Source organism: Pseudophryne corroboree, chromosome 4, assembly GCF_028390025.1.
Source record: "Pseudophryne corroboree isolate aPseCor3 chromosome 4, aPseCor3.hap2, whole genome shotgun sequence".
Classification (NCBI taxonomy): Eukaryota; Metazoa; Chordata; class Amphibia; order Anura; family Myobatrachidae; genus Pseudophryne; species Pseudophryne corroboree.
In genome coordinates this window covers 357,325,398-357,345,437 of record NC_086447.1, presented here as the reverse complement: position 1 = coordinate 357,345,437, position 20,040 = coordinate 357,325,398, and the positions used below count along the sequence as shown (strand labels likewise).

The 20,040-nt window shown below is 44.8% G+C and overlaps 1 protein-coding gene across 1 annotated transcript in view; it reads right to left on the bottom strand.

The window, feature by feature from the left end:
* LOC134910910 (mucin-3B-like) overlaps nt 1–20,040 on the bottom strand; it is a 380,580-nt gene that overhangs the window by 145,932 nt on the left and 214,608 nt on the right. The window contains exons 23-29 of the mRNA XM_063919296.1: nt 14,355–14,618; nt 13,485–13,631; nt 9,306–9,487; nt 8,959–9,139; nt 8,091–8,216; nt 7,761–7,886; nt 3,517–3,633 (exon numbers count right to left, since the gene is read on the bottom strand). Of these exons, the coding sequence (XP_063775366.1) occupies nt 3,517–3,633; nt 7,761–7,886; nt 8,091–8,216; nt 8,959–9,139; nt 9,306–9,487; nt 13,485–13,631; nt 14,355–14,618 (1,143 nt within the window). The remainder of the gene's footprint in view (nt 1–3,516; nt 3,634–7,760; nt 7,887–8,090; nt 8,217–8,958; nt 9,140–9,305; nt 9,488–13,484; nt 13,632–14,354; nt 14,619–20,040) is intronic.

The following is a 20,040-nucleotide window of genomic DNA, read 5'->3' as shown; positions in this document are numbered from 1 at the left end:
CCGAGTTGTTCGCTCGGTATTTTTCATCGCATCGCAGTGAAAATCCGCTTAGTACGCATGCGCAATGTTCGCACTGCGACTGCGCCAAGTAACTTTACTATGATGAAAGTATTTTTACTCACGGCTTTTTCTTCGCTCCGGCGATCGTAATGTGATTGACAGGAAATGGGTGTTACTGGGCGGAAACACGGCGTTTCAGGGGCGTGGGGCTGAAAACGCTACCGTTTCCGGAAAAAACGCAGGAGTGGCCGGGGAAACGGTGGGAGTGCCTGGGCGAACGCTGGGTGTGTTTGTGACGTCAACCAGGAACGACAAGCACTGAAATGATCGCACAGGCAGAGTAAGTCTGGAGCTACTCTGAAACTGCTAAGTAGTTAGTAATCGCAATATTGCGAATACATCGGTCGCAATTTTAAGAAGCTAAGATTCACTCCCAGTAGGCGGCGGCTTAGCGTGTGTAACTCTGCTACATTCGCCTTGCGACCGATCAACTCGGAATGAGGGCCAATATAACCCACCCAAATCTAGCTCTTTCTGCACATGTTATATCTGCCTCCCCTGCAGTGCACATGGTTTTGCCCAGTTGCTATCAAAAATCCTGCTGCGATCAACTTGGAATTACCCCCTATATGTGTAAATGTAATAGCCTGCAGATTGCAGACAACATCGCCTTACCAGTGAGTCTGCCGATGTTTTAAAGCAGCAATAGGTTTGTTTTGCCTTTTAAATAATTGCTACTTTAAAACATCATCCAGACTCACGGACAGTGGCATAACTACTGCCCCCGCAGCCCTCGCGGTGGCTTGGGGACGAGGGGCTGCGGGGGCGCCACTGATTTAGCGCAGATTGACATGCGGACGAGCGCCCGCATGTCAATCTGCTCCTGCTAACCCTCCCTGCTGTGTTGGAGGGACACGGAGGGCACAGCGCGCGCCTTTCCTGTGTCCCTCCTGCATCATCTCCAGCGGCCGCGGGTCTAATAAACGAAGTGCCGTTCGTGAGCTCTGATTAGCTCACGAACCAGCACTTCGTTTATTAGACCCGCGGCCGCCGGAGATGATGCAGGAGGGACACAGGAGAGGCGCGCGCTGTGCCCTCCGTGTCCCTCCAACACAAACCAGCGGGGGAGCAGAGGCGGCGGCGGAGGAGGGGGGAGGGGACATATATGGCACTGGGGGGGAATATCTGGCACTGGGGGCATATGTGGCACTGGGGGGTGGGGGAATCTGGCACTGGGAGCATATCTGGCACTGGGGGGGATATCTGGCACTTGGGGCATATGTGGCACTGGGGGGGTGGGGGAATCTGGCACTGGGAGCATATCTGGCACTGGGGGGGAATATCTGGCACTGGGGGCATATGTGGCACTGGGGGGGGGGGGAATCTGGCACTGGGAGCATATCTGGCACTGGTGGGGGAATATCTGGCACTGGGGGCATATGTGGCACTGGGGGGGAATATCTGGCACTGGGGGCATATGTGGCCATGGAGGGGGGTGGGGGAATCTGGCACTGGGAGCATATCTGGCACTGGGGGGGGGAATATCTGGCACTGGGGGCATATGTGGCACTGGGGGGAATATCTGGCACTGGGGGCATATGTGGCACTGGGGGGGATCTGGCACTTGGAGCATATCTGGCACTGGGGGGGGGGAATATCTGGCACTGGGGGGGATATCTGGCAATGGGGGCATATGTGGCACTGAGGGGGAATATCTGGCACTGGGGGCATATGTGGCACTGGGAGGGTATATGTGTACCTGGCACATAGGGGGGGCTATATTGTGCACTGGGGTCATGTGAGTACCTGGCACCGTGGGGTAATATCTGGCACTGCGGACATATGTGGCACTGGGAGCACAGCCCTAGCAACAAGCACTACCCCCTAGCAACGAGCATGACACCCAGTGCAAGATACCCCTGGCAACGAGCATGACACCCTGAGCATGAAAACCCCTGGCACCGTGCATGGAACCAAGAGCATGAAACCCCTAGCAACGAGCATGACACCCAGTGCATGAAACCCCTGGCAACGAGCATGACACCCAGTGCATGAAACCCCTGGCAACGAGCAGGTAATTTAAAAGTAATTAGAAGACTTACTGTAGGACTTAATGTGTAATGGGCATTACGGTGTGTGGCATAATGTATCACGGACATTGCAGTGTGTGTCATAATGTGTCACAGGCATTACGGTGTGTGGCATACTATATCACGGGCATTGTGGTATGTGGTATAATGTCTCAGGGTCATTGCAGTGTGGCATAATGTATAACGGGCCTTGTGGTGTATGGCATAGGGTATAACGGGCATTGCGGTATGTGTCAGGCATTACGGTGTGTTGTATACTATATCACGGGCATTGTGGTATGTGGTATAATGTATCAGAGGCATTGCAGTGTGTAGCATAATGTATAACGGGCATTGCGATTCCTGTCATAATGTGTCGGGGGCATTACGGTGTGTTGTATACTATATCACGGGCATTGTGGTATGTGGTATAATTTATCAGGGGCATTGCAGTGTGTAGCATAATGTATAACTGGCATTGCGATTCCTGTCATAATGTGTCGGGGGCATTACGGTGTGTTGTATACTATATCACGGGCATTGTGGTATGTGGTATAATGTCTCACGATCATTGTGGTGTGTGTCATACTGTGTCACAGACATTGTATGTGGTATAATGTATCAAGGGCATTGCAGTGTGTAGCATAATGTATAACGGGCATTGCGATTCCTGTCATAATGTGTCGGGGGCATTACGGTGTGTGGCATAATGTGTCGGGGGCATTATGGTGTGTGCATATTGTGTCATGTGCATTATTGTGTGTGGCATAATGTCTAAGGGCCATTGCAGTATGTGGCATAATGTATACTGGGAATTACTATAAGGAGGAAAAATTACAAATAATGTAAGCGGCATGAATCAGGATTATTTTTCTTTCCCATGGTGGCTAACGTCTGGGCGTACAGGTTGGAAAACTGGGGTATAACGTAGTCTTTTCCTGCAATGCCACGCCCCTTTATGTGAAGCCACGCCCATCCCAACGAACCCACACCCCCTATTTTGCGGCGCGCGCACATTTATCCCTTTAATAGTGCCAATTATGGGGGATGGAGGGGGGGAGCGAAGAATTTTTTGGCTTGGGGGAGAAAATTTTCTAGTTACGCCACTGCTCACGGAGAAGTTGCTAATGCCTGCAATTCGCAGGCTGTTACATTTACCTCAGGGTGTACTCTATATTGAACATATTTCTGACAAATGAATTGATGAAACTCAATAGAATTTTAAACTGATTTAAAAATTTCCAGCATCCATACTGGCAGGTACTGTAAGCAACATCATTTCTGAAGCACTGGCATGTGGCTCAAAGCTTTAAAAAGACTGATACAGGACAGCGCTACATAAATTATATTATATGATACCCTGAAAAATAATGTTTTGTATGTGATGTTAATTATTCTTAATTGTATATTACTGCCGAAACAATTGGATCCTTTAGCTGAATCTTACCAGTGCAGTTGGCTCCACTGTATCCACGTAGACACTCACATAGGAAGGACCCCTCAGTATTAATGCACACTGACTCAGTGGGACAGCTGGTCACATTAAGGGCACACTCATTGATATCTGCAAGTGCAGGGATATATGCAGTCATCATATTAGCAGTTAAGAATAATTTGATTACATGACAGTATAAAGTATCCTGTTTTGTCAAGATAAAAATAATGGGAAAAACATTTAGGTACATTAGGTATACACTTCCTACATTACATTTAAATACAGACCCTCCAACATGACCCGCCCCACTAGGTACAAAATGCTCTGTTTCTGGACTTCCCTCTTAATTTATGATTTCCATCACCTGTGGTGAGCTAGTTGAATGATAGGAAAGCTGTTTCTTCACAGGTGATGGCAATAATAAATTAAGAGGGAAGTCCAGAAACAGAGCATTTAGTACCTAGTGGGGTGGGTCATGTTGGATGGTATGTAAATAGCGTGTAATGCTCTGTTTTACATTTTGTAATTTGTATTCATGCTTTACCTCATGTATCATGTGCAACAGATAAAGTAATTAATCCTGCACAAGACTCAAAAATATTACGGAGTCTATTCATTAAGCTGTTCGGCAGTGCTAACTTACTATCTAACTCACTGTGAGTGAAACTTAACGCTGCCGAGTCTAATTCGTCAATGTTAGTGCACATGTATAAACCTGGTATAAAGAAGCCGGCATCCAGCGGAGGGATCCGAACAGCGGTAGAAGGATCTGTAAGGACCCCCTTTCTCATCATGGTCCCCTTCTTATAGGAAGAAGCAGAGGTCCAGGAATCAATGCCATCTAAAGATGGTGTAGGTTCCTGCTGTCAAGTTTCGAAAATGTAGTATGTTCGAAGCATGATGAATTTAGGTCCCCATACTAATGTTTATACAGCGGGCCAGATCAGGACTGAAAGATAAGCAGGAGATATTCATGATATCTCCTGTATTACCTTTATAAGGAGTGGCCCACATACTTTATTTCTATAAAAGTAGGTGAAAATGTTAATTTTTGCCAACTTTTGTAGAAATGAAGGGATAAAGGGCCTAATTCAAGGTTGATTGCAAAACAACATTTTCCTATAATAGGCAAAACCATGTGCACTGCAGGTGGGGCAGATATAACATGTGCAGGGAGAGATAGATTTGGGTGGGTTAAGGGGGTAATTCCAAGTCGATCGCAGCAGGAAAAATTTTTAGCAATTGGGCAAATCCATGTGCACTGCAGGGGGGCCAGATATAACATTTGCAGAGAGAGTTAGATTTGGGTGGGGTGTGTTCAATCTGCAATCTAATTTGCAGTGTAAAAATAAAGCAGTCAGTATTGACCCTGCACAGAAATAAAATAACCCACCCAAATCTAACTCTCTCTGCAAATGTTATATCTGCCACACCTGCAGTGCACATGGGGGGGGGGTCATTCCGAGTTGTTCGCTCGCAAGCTGCTTTTAGCAGCTTTGCACACGCTAAGCCGCCGCCTACTGGGAGTGAATCTTAGCTTATCAAAATTGCGAACGAAAGATACTCAAAATTGCGAATAGACACTTCTTAGCAGTTTCCGAGTAGCTCCAGACTTACTCGGCATCTGCGATCAGTTCAGTGCTTGTCGTTCCTGGTTTGACGTCACAAACACACCCAGCATTCGCCCAGACACTCCCCCGTTTCTCCAGCCACTCCCGCGTTTTTCCCAGAAACGGTAGCGTTTTTTCACACACACCCATAAAACGTCCAGTTTCCGCCCAGAAACACCCATTTCCTGTCAATCACATTACGATTACCAAAACGAAGAAAAAACCTCGTAATGCCGTGATTAAATTACCTAATTGCATAGCAAATTTACTCTGTAAATTTACACTGCGGACATTGCGCATGCGCATTAGCGGCTAATCGCTCCGTTGCAAGAAAAAAATTATGAGCGAACAACTCGGAATGACCCCCATGGTTTTGCCCAAATGCTAACTTTCTTGCTGCTGCGATCAACTCAGAATTACCCCCTAAATTGTTTCTGTGCAGGGTAAATACTGGCTGCTTTATTTTTACACTGCAATTTAGATTTCAGTTTGAACACACCCCACCAGGGCCGTAACTACGTGTGTGCCAAGGGGGCTTGGCACACAGCGCAGTTGCCCTGAGGGCGCACGGCCAGCGGCATGTAATGAGTCAAATTGACTCATTACATGCCGCCGAAGTCTGCGCCGTGCGCCGCGCTGGAGGGAGAGGAGAAACCAGCGCCGGGCAGCAGAGAGAAGGAGGAGGAGGGAGGGGGAGCAGGGAGCCGCAGCAGCGCTATTTGATTGGTAGTAAGCGCCGCTGCAGCATCCCCCTCTCCTCCTGTATTGGCTGCCCGGCGCTGCTATGGATGCTGGGATGCGGTTCCCCAGCATCCACAGCAGCGCCGGGCAGCCAATACAGGAGGAGAGGGGGATGCTGCAGCGGCGCTTACTACCAATCAAATAGCGCTGCTGCGTCTCCCTGCTCCCCCTCCCTCCTCCTCCTTCTCACCTCACAGCCTGCACCAGGAGACTCGAGGAGCCTGTCAGCGGGGAGAAGGTAAGTATATCCCCTCTCTCTCTTTCTCTCTCTCTCTCTCTCTCCCTCTCTCTCTCTCACACACCGTCTGCCGCAATGTGTAAAAAGGGGTCCCGTCTGCCGCAATGTGTAAAATGGGGTCCCGGCTGCCGCAATGTGTAAAAAGGGGTCCCGGCTGCCGCAATGTGTAAAAAGGGGTCCCGGCTGCCACAATGTGTAAAATGGGGTCCCGGCTGCCGCAATGTGTAAAATGGGGTCCCGGCTGCCGCAATGTGTAAAATGGGGTCCCGGCTGCCGCAATGTGTAAAATGGGGTCCCGGCTGCCGCAATGTGTAAAAAGGGGGACTGTCTGCCGCAATGTGTAAAAAGGGGGACTGTCTGCTGTAATGTGTAAAAAGGGGGACGCTGTCTATTGTAATGTATAAAAGGGGCTCTACCTGGTGTAGTGGCGCTACTGTGCAGCGTAATTTGAATAATGTAGACTACTGTGCACCGTAGTATGAATTGCTATTATTTTGTGGCCACGCCCCTTCCCCGTGAAGCCACGCCCCTATAACATTTTTTGCGCGCCTACGGCGCGCACTGCCCCTATCTTGCATGGGGGGGCGCTACTATCGTTTCTTGCACACAGCGCTAAAATGCCTAGTTACGGCACTGCACCCCACCCAAATCTAATTCTCTCTGCACATGTTATATCTGCCCTCCTGCTGTGCACATAGTTTCGCCCATTAGAGGAAAATGTTGTTCTGCAATCAACTTTGAATTAGGCCCAATGAAAAGACACTTGAATCAGTTAATAAAACGAACTGAGAATTTTTATTTTATTTTTTACTAACAATGAAGAACCATGTAGACACAGCATTGTATAAATTCATGTGTTGTTGATACTCCCCGGAGTCAGAAACAAAATACTGTATTTGAAAGGGAGCAAGAAAAATGAAAAACTTATTTTTGGGGGCACACTTGTGATTTGTTAATAGGATTAAAATACAACTTTTATTAGGTATATGTTAAAATATTGAACAGTGTATATCAATTTAGGATAAGACGGAATAAGTGTGTTCTTTTCCCTATAAATACTAAGTGGACATCATGGTCCCTTAGTGAAAGTATATATATATATATATATATATATATATATATATATATATATATATATATATATTGCATCCGGAAAATATTCACAGCGCTTCACTTTTTCCACATTTTGTGATGTTACAGCCTTTATCCAAAATGAAATAAATTCATTTATCCCCTCAAAATTCATGGCAAAGGCTGTGAATACTTATGTACATGTGATTTCTTAGTTTTTTATTTATAATAAATTAGCAAAAATCTCAAACTTTTTTCACGTTGTCATTATGGGGTATTGTGTTTAGAATCTTGAGGGGAAAAAAATAATTTATTTCATTTTGGAATAAGACTGTAACATCACAAAATGTGGAAAAAGTGAAGCGCTGTGAATACTTTCCGGATGCACTGTATATCAGGGAATTATAAAGAATTATATAGACCTGCCGACCTAGCACATGTCGACCTAGAAACCCTGTCGACATTCCATCCATGTCGACCTAGTGACTGTCGACCTATAGTGGTCGACCTAAACATTGTCGACCTAGACACTGTCGATCTTCAGCCCGGATCCCAAATAGGATGTGCAGTCCAATCCCCACCCACCTCTCACTTACCAACACAAAATCTGTATGGCTCTCCCTCGTACCCAGGTAAACACTGACAGCTGTAATTTCCAGGGAGGTTTGTACAGTTGGCATTTTGAGTACATGGAGATGTGGCATTTGCGCATTCATCAATGTCTGAATGGATAAGAACAAAATGTATGTTTAAGTTCTGTCACTCAATGTAATACAATACTCACCTGACCTCAGTTACTATATATGCATGACATCTATATGTAGTAACATCCTCTTGTTTTACCTACTGTATGCTAACCTTTAACAAGCCTGTAAAAGAATGAAATATGACTTTATAGTTAAAGACACAGTGGGTAGCTGCATTACCGTCACACATGGAGCTGTTCAGTGCATTCACCACATAGCCTTCATCACAGCTGCAGTTGTATCCCCCCAGGAAATCATTGCAGATTTGCTGACACGTTGATGTATTGAGATAGCACTCATTTATATCTAAAACAGAAACCAATTTCAACAACTAGATTTCTTACAGCATCTTAGACTAGATATTAACGATTAATTGAAATGGGTAAGAGGTCTATGTACTAAGCCTTAAAGACAGATAAAGTGGATGGTGATAAAGTATCAACCAACCAGATCCTACTGTCATTTTTCAAACACAGCCTGTAACATACAGTAGCAGTTAGGCGCTGAATTGCTGGTCATTTATCTCCATCCACTTTACCTCTCTCCAAGGCTTAGTACATAGACCCCGGAGTCGTGATAATACAACAGATTTTGTTATAATTACATATGCTGTAAACACCTGCTAATGACAGTATAAATACAGTACAACACCCCACTTATCTTGGTAAATATTTTTTTTCTGTGTTTGCACAATACAGTAAAAGTTTTTTGATAAAAAATGATATAGTTGCTAACATTTGTCTCTCTTAGTACTGGGGGAGTGCAAAAAAAGCTCCTTGCAGGATTGTTGGCTCGCTGAGCTCGCATAGTCCCTATTAGTTGGCATGTCGACTGTCGGGCTGGGCAGAGATCGGGATTCTGGCGATGGTATAGTGACCGGCGGGATCCCAATGGCCGGTCACATAACTACATCCCGAAATGAACTACATCTATTAAACCTTATGGGCTGTATGGTTTGGTTTGGACCATTATGTAACATCTCAGATACCTCTTTAGAATTTGTATACAGCCACTAACATCACAGAATTGAAGAGGCATGTTTGCTCACCAGTGCAAGTTATTCCATCTCCAGTTAGACCAGCAGGACATGGACCACAAGTGAAACCTTCATCTGGAGCCTTGATGTCTTCACAGGTACTGTTATCAAAACATTTGTTTTCTGCACAACCATCAAAGTCTTCTTGACAGTACCTTCCTGTCCATGCAGCAGAACAGTTACATCCAGCCACCTGTACAGGAACCCATCACAAAATTCTATATATTATAAACAATAACATATTACAGATGGGTCAAATTAAACTTAGGTGTGCTTTGAAATGTATTACCTTATTATATGCATTACATTTTTATAGCCATTTCATAAAATAACATGCACCCTCCAGTAGTAGAGCTCACCTGAAAGGTTGTGGTCTCATTTCCTAGGCTTGTTGCACTGTCATACAGGCAGCTGCCACTGTTGCTGCAGTTACAGAGCACCAGTGTTAGGATTACTTCAGTGACGATCTTGGAATCATTAGCAGCTATAGTGACATTAATAGGTGCTGAGCTGGTGGGAATCCACACCAATACTCCATCCGCTGTATGGAAGATAGATATAAATAGAAGACATGTGTGACTATTTCCGTACACACAAAGGAGATTAAGGCATTAGTTGACTATTCTGCAGCTAAAATATAGGTTTGGACCTTCTGTACATGTGTCCATAGGTGCATAGGCTTGAACAGCAGGATGGCCGTGTTTACGGTGAAAAAGCAATTTGCAAAGACATGGGGGAAGTTGGCAGGAATCAAGGCATTCCAATAAAAGTGTAAAGCCTTGTTCTGTTTTATGCTGGCCATACACAAGTACGATATCATGTACGGATGTACGATTTAGACGTGTCATATGATGCATTGGGTGCACATCGTACATGTATTGGGTATGATTACAATGTGATGCGCGGCACCGTGGATCTAACGTCGCATCCTCCGATCATACGTGCAGCCCATATTATCCGTCGTAATCGTATGCACATTTTACCTTGTTTTATGCACAGACAATGCATCATATACGATCAACATCATTTTTGGATGGCATTTCCTTCCAGGTGATAACATGCTTTTTGTGAGGCACACAATCGTTTGATAGATTGTATGCTTCATCGCATGCACATAAAACTCCAAATCGTGTGCTAGAGGCTCCCGGGGGATTGAAGGGAAATCTTATGAGGAATCGGATCAGATGCTGGTCATCCTAATTTATGGCCAGCATAAATGGGATTACATTTTGTAGGGAACAATATTTATAATGAGATAAAGGCACTGTAAAATATAGATTTTCTATTCAACTGACATCCATTTTCATTTTGAAAGAGGATTGAAATATACATCATCTCAGAGATGCTGGAAATCAGGGGCGTCTATATCAAAATTTCTAAAAAAGTAAATGTGGAGGAGTTGCCCACAGCAACCAATCAAATTGTAGCTTTAAATTATCTAGTACATTCTAGAACATGATAACCAAAATCTCATTGCTAAAGTATGGGCAACACCTCCACTATTCTTTAAGAAAGTTTTGTTCGATTATCACTAGTCTAATCATATACCTTTAATGGATTCAATGGGACCCATGTACTATGTTACATTTCTTATGTTTCATAAAATGATTAAGTTAAAGTTTGTTTCCAAAATCTGTGTGTTTGTGTTTGTGTATGTGAGTTGTTAGTTTTTTCGAATAATGGTTGGCCTAAAGAACCTCCATCATTTATCTTGCATAACCATCCATAAGAACTAACTTGTAGGGGTTCACTACGATCTGCCGGCGGTCGGGCTCCCGGCGACCAGCATACCGGCATCGGGAGCCTGACCGCCGGCTTACCGACAGTGTGGCGAGCGCAAATGAGCCCCATGCGAGCTCGCTGCGCTCGCCACGCTATTTTATTCTCCCTTCAGGGGGGGACCCCCACGAGGGAGAATAAGTGTCGGTATGCCGGCTGTCGGGATCCCGGCGCCGGTATACTGTGCGCCGGGATCCCAAGAGCCGGCATACTGAAGACCACCCACTTGTAGATGACTACAAGCCTAATTCAGACCTGAAGCAGCAAAATTGTTCTGTAATGGGCAAAATCATGTGCACTGCAGGGGAGGCAGATATAACATGTTCAGAGAGAGTTAGATTTGGGAGGGGTGTGTTCAAACTGAAATCTAAATTGCACTGAAAAAATAAATGCAGCCAGCATTTACCTTGCACAGAAACTAAATAAGGCACCCATACTGTATCTAAATTTCTCTGCAGTTTATATCTGCCTCCCCCCCCCCCCCCCCCCCCCCAATACAATGTACATGGTTATGCTCATTAGAGAAAAATTTTGCTGCTGTAGTCAGGTCGGAATTAGGCCCTATGGCAGGGTATGCTACGCTTGTGGTCTTCCATCCTTTTGTCCCATATATGTCTAATATTTTAAATAAATAGTTTTGGATTCTAAAACGGTCCCTTTCTGGCTTTATACTCATATGTAATGAGAGGCACCATTCCCCAATATACTTGGCGGGGACTCTATTGAGAACCAAAGAAACCTTTATGCGCATCATATTCATTGTTTACAAGTAAGCATTCATGAAAGCATCTATTCAAGTGTCACAGCTATCACTACCTCGGGTGTTGACGTTAAAGAGGGAGGGAACCTGAAACTGGATTGGGACTATTTCTACATCACCTCTTTTTTTCTTCAAACACCAAATGGGAGAAATTGAATATTTATACAGTATCACACAATTCTGTATTTTTTTGTTTTCTTTACATATATTATCATTGGACATTCCATCATTTTGAAAACATCACACTGAGGATCTGTAAGAGTTTGGAACATTATGGAGTGCAAGTGAGTTTGTACCTTTTTTCTGTTCATCCTTTCATAGTTGAAACTAAAGGGGGGTACTGACGGAGGAGATGTGTGCTGAGTGATTTTAACACAGACCGCTCAGCACACATCTCTCCCCCCACTCAGCACAGCGCGATGTGCTGAGCAAGGGGACGCACAGGGGGCCGCTCACTTCACACAGTGGTGAAGTGAGCGACCCGCTAGATTGAGCCTGCTAACTGCCATTTTTCAGGTTGTGTTTGCAAAATGTCAGTTAGGAGCCGATTGATTAACACTTTATCTCCCATCAAGCTGTGATAAATCTGCCACAAGTTTTTTTAAATTTTAAACAGTGCATTATATATGGAGAATATTAAAGAGGGGCATACTCTGTGTAAAGATTTGTACATTACATGAGGTGTGTTTGTACTAATTGTGCTTCTCTGTTTTAGGACTCCTAGGGTGGAATACAATGATTATCATGTCTGATCTCCAATCTAAAGTGATGGGAGATCGTTTGCGGCGATATTCAATTAAGTCCATTTATCATGCTGATCATGCATATAGAGGTCGGGTTTAGCCAAGTAAAGTGGATTAACCTAACCAAAGTGCTGGGCGCGATCACAAAAAGTGTCATTTGGGAACCCAAATGGGTCACTTTTTATGCATTTCAACTCACTACCTCCGGGGGTGTGAGCTAAAATACAGATGCCAGCAGCCATCACGCCCGACCGGAGCCACAATTGAATTGCTCTGTTTGGGTGCTATCTAGTGGTTGCCAGCAGAAAACATTTGAATTGTGTCTATAATGTCTTTCAGAATTAGGCCCAGATTTACTGGGGGGTATTCAATTCTTTTCACCACTCTCTATACCTGTTCTGATTCTGCTAACGGGCGTGGTATAATCATTTCAGCTCGCTACCCTAAGAATAGCGAGTGCGTCCAACCCTTTACGCAGCTAAACCGGATTACTGCAGGTGCAATATGTGCGATAACGGGGAACACTTTAGAAAGGAAATTGGGCGTGATATATAATTTGAATACCACCCATAGGGTGAGATTCAAATGATATATCACGTCCAATTTCCTTCCTAAAATTATCTCCGTTATTGTGTATATTGCGCCCATAGTAATCAGGTTTAGCTGTTTAAAGGGTTGGGTGCCTCGCTACTCCGAGGGGTAGCGAGCTGAAATAATGATACAATGTCCCTGAGGGCAGTAACAGAATGGGTGTGGAAAGGGGTGAAAAGAATTGAATCCCGCCCATAAAGTCTTGGAGAGTGATAAATTGCACAGTGATAAAGTACCAGCCAATCAGCTCTTAACTGCAATGTTACAGGCTGTGTTTGAAAAATTACAGTTATGAGCTGATTGGTTGGTACTTTGTCATCGTGCAATTTATCACTCTCCAAGGCAAGATAAATCTGGGCCTTAGTGTTATAAATCAATAGGCTGGATTGATGGCGAGTAGTTTTTGGGTCAGACCACAAAATAACTGCATCCACTGTGTTTAGGTGACAAATACACTGCAAAATGTTGGTCATCAAACATTATTTGCTATGTATGTAGTACATGCAGATGTATTGCACTGTTTAAAAATATACAGAATAATTCTATACAGAAATCATATCTTAAGATATTGTATCTGTGCACCTGAAATTGGAGATATTACAGTATAGAATGATGTACATAAAGTATTGCATCAGCCATAAAATATAATTATAATTTTCACTCACCTGTTATATTGATGTCAGGGGAAACAGTCAGCAGAGAGAATATAACAGTATCGCCATTGTCATCAGTGGCTGTGTAATACACTGTCACCGGCTGGAAGAGCTGAGTGCTGATGGTGCGAGGTCCAGTTACATTGGGAGGAAAGTTTTCTGTGGAAAACAATATTGTTTGGGCAGATTCTTTAATCCACTATTGCAAACTGCAATGAATGAGGTTAGCTGGTAATATGACTACTGACTTCAAGTATGCTAGGCACTATTTAAAGCTATTATAACCTACTATTAGTAAATTCATATTTTATCCAAAATCAGTATTATGTGTATGTGTGCATTTGACAAAGTCTGCATGACAGTCTGCACAAAACATATCAGGAAATTTCCTGTATGATCGGACATCATTGTCAATTTTATTTCATTGTAAGTTGTTTTTTTTTTTTTAAACTGAATGTACAGTAACTGTGTTAAAATACCACTCTATGGACTCTACATGCTGTGTTGTATCTGTGACTTTATCCACTCTGAGGATGCTAGTATTACTTACTGGTTCAAATAAACTATAAATATATTCTTTTGGCACTTAGTCAACCACTGAAGAGTTTGCACAATATTAAATCTATGGAACACTTTATAAAAAAGGCATGATGTGCATACAAGAGTGACCAGTACTAAGGGGTATATTAACTAAGCCTTGGAGGGAGATAAAGTACAAGCCAATCAGCCCCTAACTTTCATTTTTTTCAAACCCAGCCTGTAACATGACAGTTGGGAGCTGATTGGCTGGCACTTTATCTCTATCCTCTTTATCTCCATCCAAAGCTTGGTAAACAGACCCCAAAGAGCCTTAGGTGGCATACAGGGAGGGCCATGTCTTACTCATTGTGGTCTTCTGTTCAACAGCTGCGATGACACTACCCAATGTAGCTTCTCCCACTGCAAAATCTCCAGTACTCAGGATGTCAAAGATACACTCATCATTTCCATTACACGTCTCATTTGCCCTCTTGATAGTGTCAGGGTCACTGTTCACTAGTAGCTCATCATAAAACAGTGGCACAAAGGTATTATTGTTGTAGGTGTCCCAGGATTCCCCATCTGTTCCATTGTAGATGAAAATGCTGTTCAAAGGCGTAATCTTCCCTATGGAAAAAGAGTGGCAGAAGTTCACTCCTGATTTACCTACCTGGTGGGGTGCATTTGGAGCAACCCACAGTGCAATAGAAAGTAGAACGATATGTATGTTATATATTAATAAACTACACAGTGTGTTGCATTCTGTCACCAATACATAATAAAGTTAGTGGAAGGACATATAGGCCATTTTGTTGACTTGTTTACAGTGATGGATGAGGGTAGGAAGAGATCAGCTGGAATAAGGGGGCAATACTTTAGGTACTACAATGATTGGCTGAGTGACATGCTGGTGTTTGCCGCTAGTTATTGTATTTGGAGACTAGGCCTGCTGAGATCTTAAACATTTTTCAAGTACACGCAATTATTACATGGCATGTTTAATCTTATAGTGTGACATAGCAGTCTTATGATAAGGAATTATGGACGAAACAACACAGGCTGGTACTGATGTTCTTCAGGTTGAAAGACTTGAAAATTTGTGAGAGTCAGGTTGCTGGGGAAGTGTTTCTGGTAAGGAAGCAAATGGGAGAAAAGAGGGTACATTCACTCCTTTTTCAAAAGCATATATATTTCACGTTTAATTGCTCACACTAAAAAGAGGGGGGCAAAATGCCATTTTTGTCACTCCTGCACCTTTTGCAGGGTAGGACATTTGGCCAGAGATTGTCTAAATAGGGCATGTGCTTCTGCTTTTTGATAGGCAGAAGGAGTCTCACTAAGGCCATTCATCCAGTTTTTAATTATGGAATTGGCTAGATGTTTGGGTAGGTATTCCAACCGTGCTCAGAGGTTTTTTTACTGATTTTGGATTCTAGTTAATGGACCACTGTTTGTGTTGACTTCATGAAACCTCCAGTCAGCTAGGAGTTCTCTGATAGAGTGAGAGGGAAAGCGACTGTTGAGTTGCATTTGTGCATGATGTATGGTCCTTTTCGCTCTTCACTCATTCCTTATTATCATTCTCTAATGTTCAAAAAAATTGCCAGGTCCGATGATGCCATTGACCCTGAACTTTGAAGTCCTTTGCACTGCACACACCTTTGTTCAAAGATTTGGGACAGGAGTACTGATGGCAATGATCAATACTGAGTCAACCTTTTGCCTGCTGCCTTTACTTCAGGAATACTTTAGGCTCATGGCTTTTTTATTTGATGGACAATATTTTGTTGATCTTTCTTTGTTTAACAGTTGCTCAGTTTCATTGTGAATTCTTCAAGAGGTTCAGTGCATGTTTGCAGTTCTGCTTAATTTGGAAGATTTCCTAGTTGTGGGGCCTATGGCTAGCATGATCTTTTTGGAGGTTCTTTTGATGGTTAAAGCATTGGTTCAACTTGTAGGGATTCACATTACCTATGAAAAGAAGGACAGATAAGTCTACTGTCTTTCTTACTTGGGTATTGTTGCTTGCCAGACAAAAAGTACAATACCCAGCCGATTGAAAAGATGGGTAACTATCTGCTAGCAAGCAAGATTTCTCTAACGTCCTAAGTGGATGCTGGGGACTCCGTAAGGACCATGGGGAATAGCGGCTCCGCAGGAGACTGGGCACATCTAAAGAAAGCTTTAGGACTATCTGGTGTGCACTGGCTCCTCCCCCTATGACCCTCCTCCAAGCCTCAGTTAGATCTCTGTGCCCGAACGAGAATGGTGCACACTAGGGGCTCTCCTGAGCTTCTTAGTGAAAGTTTTAGTTTAGGTTTTTTATTTTCAGTGAGACCTGCTGGCAACAGGCTCACTGCATCGAGGGACTAAGGGGAGAAGAAGCGAACTCACCTGCGTGCAGAGTGGATTGGGCTTCTTAGGCTACTGGACATTAGCTCCAGAGGGACGATCACAGGCCCAGCCTGGATGGGTCCCAGAGCCGCGCCGCCGGCCCCCTTACAGAGCCAGAAGGCAGAAGAGGTCCGGAAAATCGGCGGCAGAAGACGTCCTGTCTTCAACAAGGTAGCGCACAGCACTGCAGCTGTGCACCATTGCTCTCAGCACACTTCACACTCCGGTCACTGAGGGTGCAGGGCGCTGGGGGGGGAGCGCCCTTAGACGCAATAATAAACACCTTGGATGGCAAAAAAATGCATCACATATAGCTCCTGGGCTATATGGATGCATTTAACCCCTGCCAAAATACATAGAAAAACGGGAGATAAGGCCGCCGATAAGGGGGCGGAGCCTATCTCCTCAGCACACTGGCGCCATTTTCCCTCACAGCTCCGTTGGAGGGAAGCTCCCTGTCTCTCCCCTGCAGTCACTACACTACAGAAAGGGTTATAAAAGAGAGGGGGGGCACTAATTACGCGCAGTATTAAATATACAGCAGCTATAAGGGGAAAACACTTATATAAGGTTATCCCTGTATATATATATATATATATATATATATATAGCGCTCTGGTGTGTGCTGGCAAACTCTCCCTCTGTCTCCCCAAAGGGCTAGTGGGGTCCTGTCCTCTATCAGAGCATTCCCTGTGTGTGTGCTGTATGTCGGTACATTTGTGTCGACATGTATGAGGAGAAAAATGATGTGGAGACGGAGCAGATTGCCTGTAATAGTGATGTCACCCCCTAGGGGGTCGACACCTGAGTGGATGAACTGTTGGAAGGAATTACATGACAGTGTCAGCTCTGTATAAAAGACAGTGGTTGACATGAGACAGCCGGCTACTCAGCTTGTGCCTGTCCAGACGTCTCATAGGCCGTCAGGGGCTCTAAAGCGCCCGTTACCTCAGATGGCAGATATAGACGCCGACACGGATACTGACTCCAGTGTCGACGGTGAAGAGACAAATGTGACTTCCAGTAGGGCCACACGTTACATGATTGAGGCAATGAAAAATGTTTTTACACATTTCTGATAATACGAGTACCACCAAAAAGGGGTATTATGTTCGGTGAGGAAAAACTACCTGTAGTTTTCCTGAATCTGAGAAATTAAATGAGGTGTGTGATGATGCGTGGTTTTCCCCCGATAACAACTGATAATTTCTAAAATGTTATTGGCATTATATCCTTTCCCGCCAGAGGTTAGGGTGCGTTGGGAAACACCCCCTAGGGTGGATAAAGCGCTCACACGCTTGTAAGGGCTCTACCCTCTCCTGAGATGGCCGCCCTTAAGGATCCTGCTGATAGAAAGCAGAAGGGTATCCTAAAATGTATTTACACACATACTGGTGTTATACTGCGACCAGCAATCGCCTCAGCCTGGATGTGCAGTGCTGTGTTGGCGTGGTCGGATTCCCTGACTGAAAATATTGATACCCTAGATAGGGACAGTATATTTTTGCCTATAGAGCATTTAAAAGATGCATTTCTATATATGCGTGATGCACAGCGGAATATTTGCCGACTGGCATCAAGTCTAAGTGCGTTGTCCATTTCTACCAGTAGAGGGTTATGGACACGTCAGTGGTCAGGTGATGCGTATTCCAAACGGCATTTGGAAGTATTGCCTTATTAAAGGGAGGAGTTATTTGGGGTCGGACTTTCAGACCTGGTGGCCACGGCAACAGCTGGGAAATCCACGTTTGTACCCCAGGTCGCCTCTCAACATGAGAAGACGCCGTATTATCAGGCGCAGTCTTTTCGTGGACAAGCGGGCAAAAGATTCCTCATTTCTGCCCCGTGACAGAGGGAGAGGAAAAAGGCTGCAGATATCAGCCAGTTCCCAGGAACAGAAACCCTCTCCCTCTTCTGCCAAGCCCTCAGTATGACGCTAGGGCTTTACAAGCAGAATCAGGCACGGTGGGGGGCCCGTCTCAATGAATTTCAGCGCGCAGTGGGCTCACTCGCAAGTAGACCCCTGGATCCTTCAGGTGATATCTCAGGGGTACAAATTAGAATTCGAGACGTCTCCCCCTCGCCGTTTCCTAAAGTCGGCTTTACCGATGTCTCCTTCTGACAGGGAGACTGTTTTGGAAGCCATTCACAAGCTGTATTCCCAGCAGGTGATAACAAGGTACCCCTCCTGCAACAGGGAACGGGGTATTATTCCACACCGTTGTGGTACCGAAGCCGGACGGCTCGGTGAGACCGATTCTAAATCTAAAATCTTTGAACACTTACATACAGAGGTTCAAATTCAAGATTGAGTCACTCAGAGCAGTGATTGCGAACCTGGAAGAAGGGGACTACATGATGTCTCGGGACATCAAGGATGCTTACCTTCATGTCAAAATTTACCCTTCTCATCAAGGGTACCTCAGGTTTATGGTACAGAACTGTCACTATCAGTTCAGACGCTGCCGTATGGATGGTCCACGGCACCCCGGGTCTTTACCAAGGTAATGGCCGAAATGATGATATTCCTTCGAGGGAAGGGAATTTTAGTTATCCTTTACTTGGACGATTCCCTGATAAGGGTAAGATCCAGGGAACAGTTGGAGGTTGGTGTAGCACTATTTCAGGTAGTGTTGCGGCAGCACGATTGGATTCTCAATATTCCAAAATCGCAGCTGGTTCCGACGACTTGTCTTCTGTTCCTAGGGATGATCCTGGACACAGTCCAGAAAAAGGCTTTTCTCCCGGAGAAGAAAGCCAGGGAGTTATCCGAGCTAGTCAGGAACCTCCTAAAACCGAGCCAAGTCTCAGTGCATCAATGCACAAGGGTTCTGGGTAAAATTGTGGCTTCCTACGAAGCAATTCCATTCGGCAGATTCCACGCAAGAACTTTCCAGTGGGACCTGCTGGACAAATGGTCCGGGTCGCATCTTCAGATGCATCAGCGGATAACCCTGTCACAAAGGACAAGGGTGTCCCTCCTGTGGTGGTTGCAGAGTGCTCATCTTCTAGAGGGCCGCAGATTCGGCATTCAGAACTGGGTCCTGGTGACCACGGATGCCAGCCTGCAAGGCTGGGGAGCAGTCACACAGGGAAGGTATATCCAGGGCTTATGGTCAAGTCTGGAGACATCACTTCACATAAATATCCTGAAGCTAAGGGCCATTTACAATGCTCTAAGCTTAGCAAGACCTCTGCTTCAAGGTCAGCCGGTGTTGATCCAGTCGGACAACATCACGGCAGTCACCCACGTAAACAGACAGGGTGGCACAAGAAGCAGGAGGGCAATGGCAGAAGCTGCAAGGATTCTTCGCTGGGCGGAAAATCATGTGATAGCACTGTCAGCAGTATTCATTCCGGGAGTGGACAACTGGGAAGCAGACTTCCTCAGCACGACTTCCTCCCGGGAGAGTGGGGACTTCACCCAGAAGTCTTCCACATGATTATACACCGTTGGGAAAAACTCGACAGGTATTGCGCCAGGTCAAGGGACCCTCAGGCAATAGCTGTAGACGTTCTGGTAACACCGTGGGTGTACCAGTCAGTGTATGTGTTCCCTCCTCTGCCTCTCATACCCAAGGTACTGAGATTGATAAGATGGAGAGGATAATAAAACTCACCCTAATTTTACTTAGAAAGAGGCAATCAGGCGCAC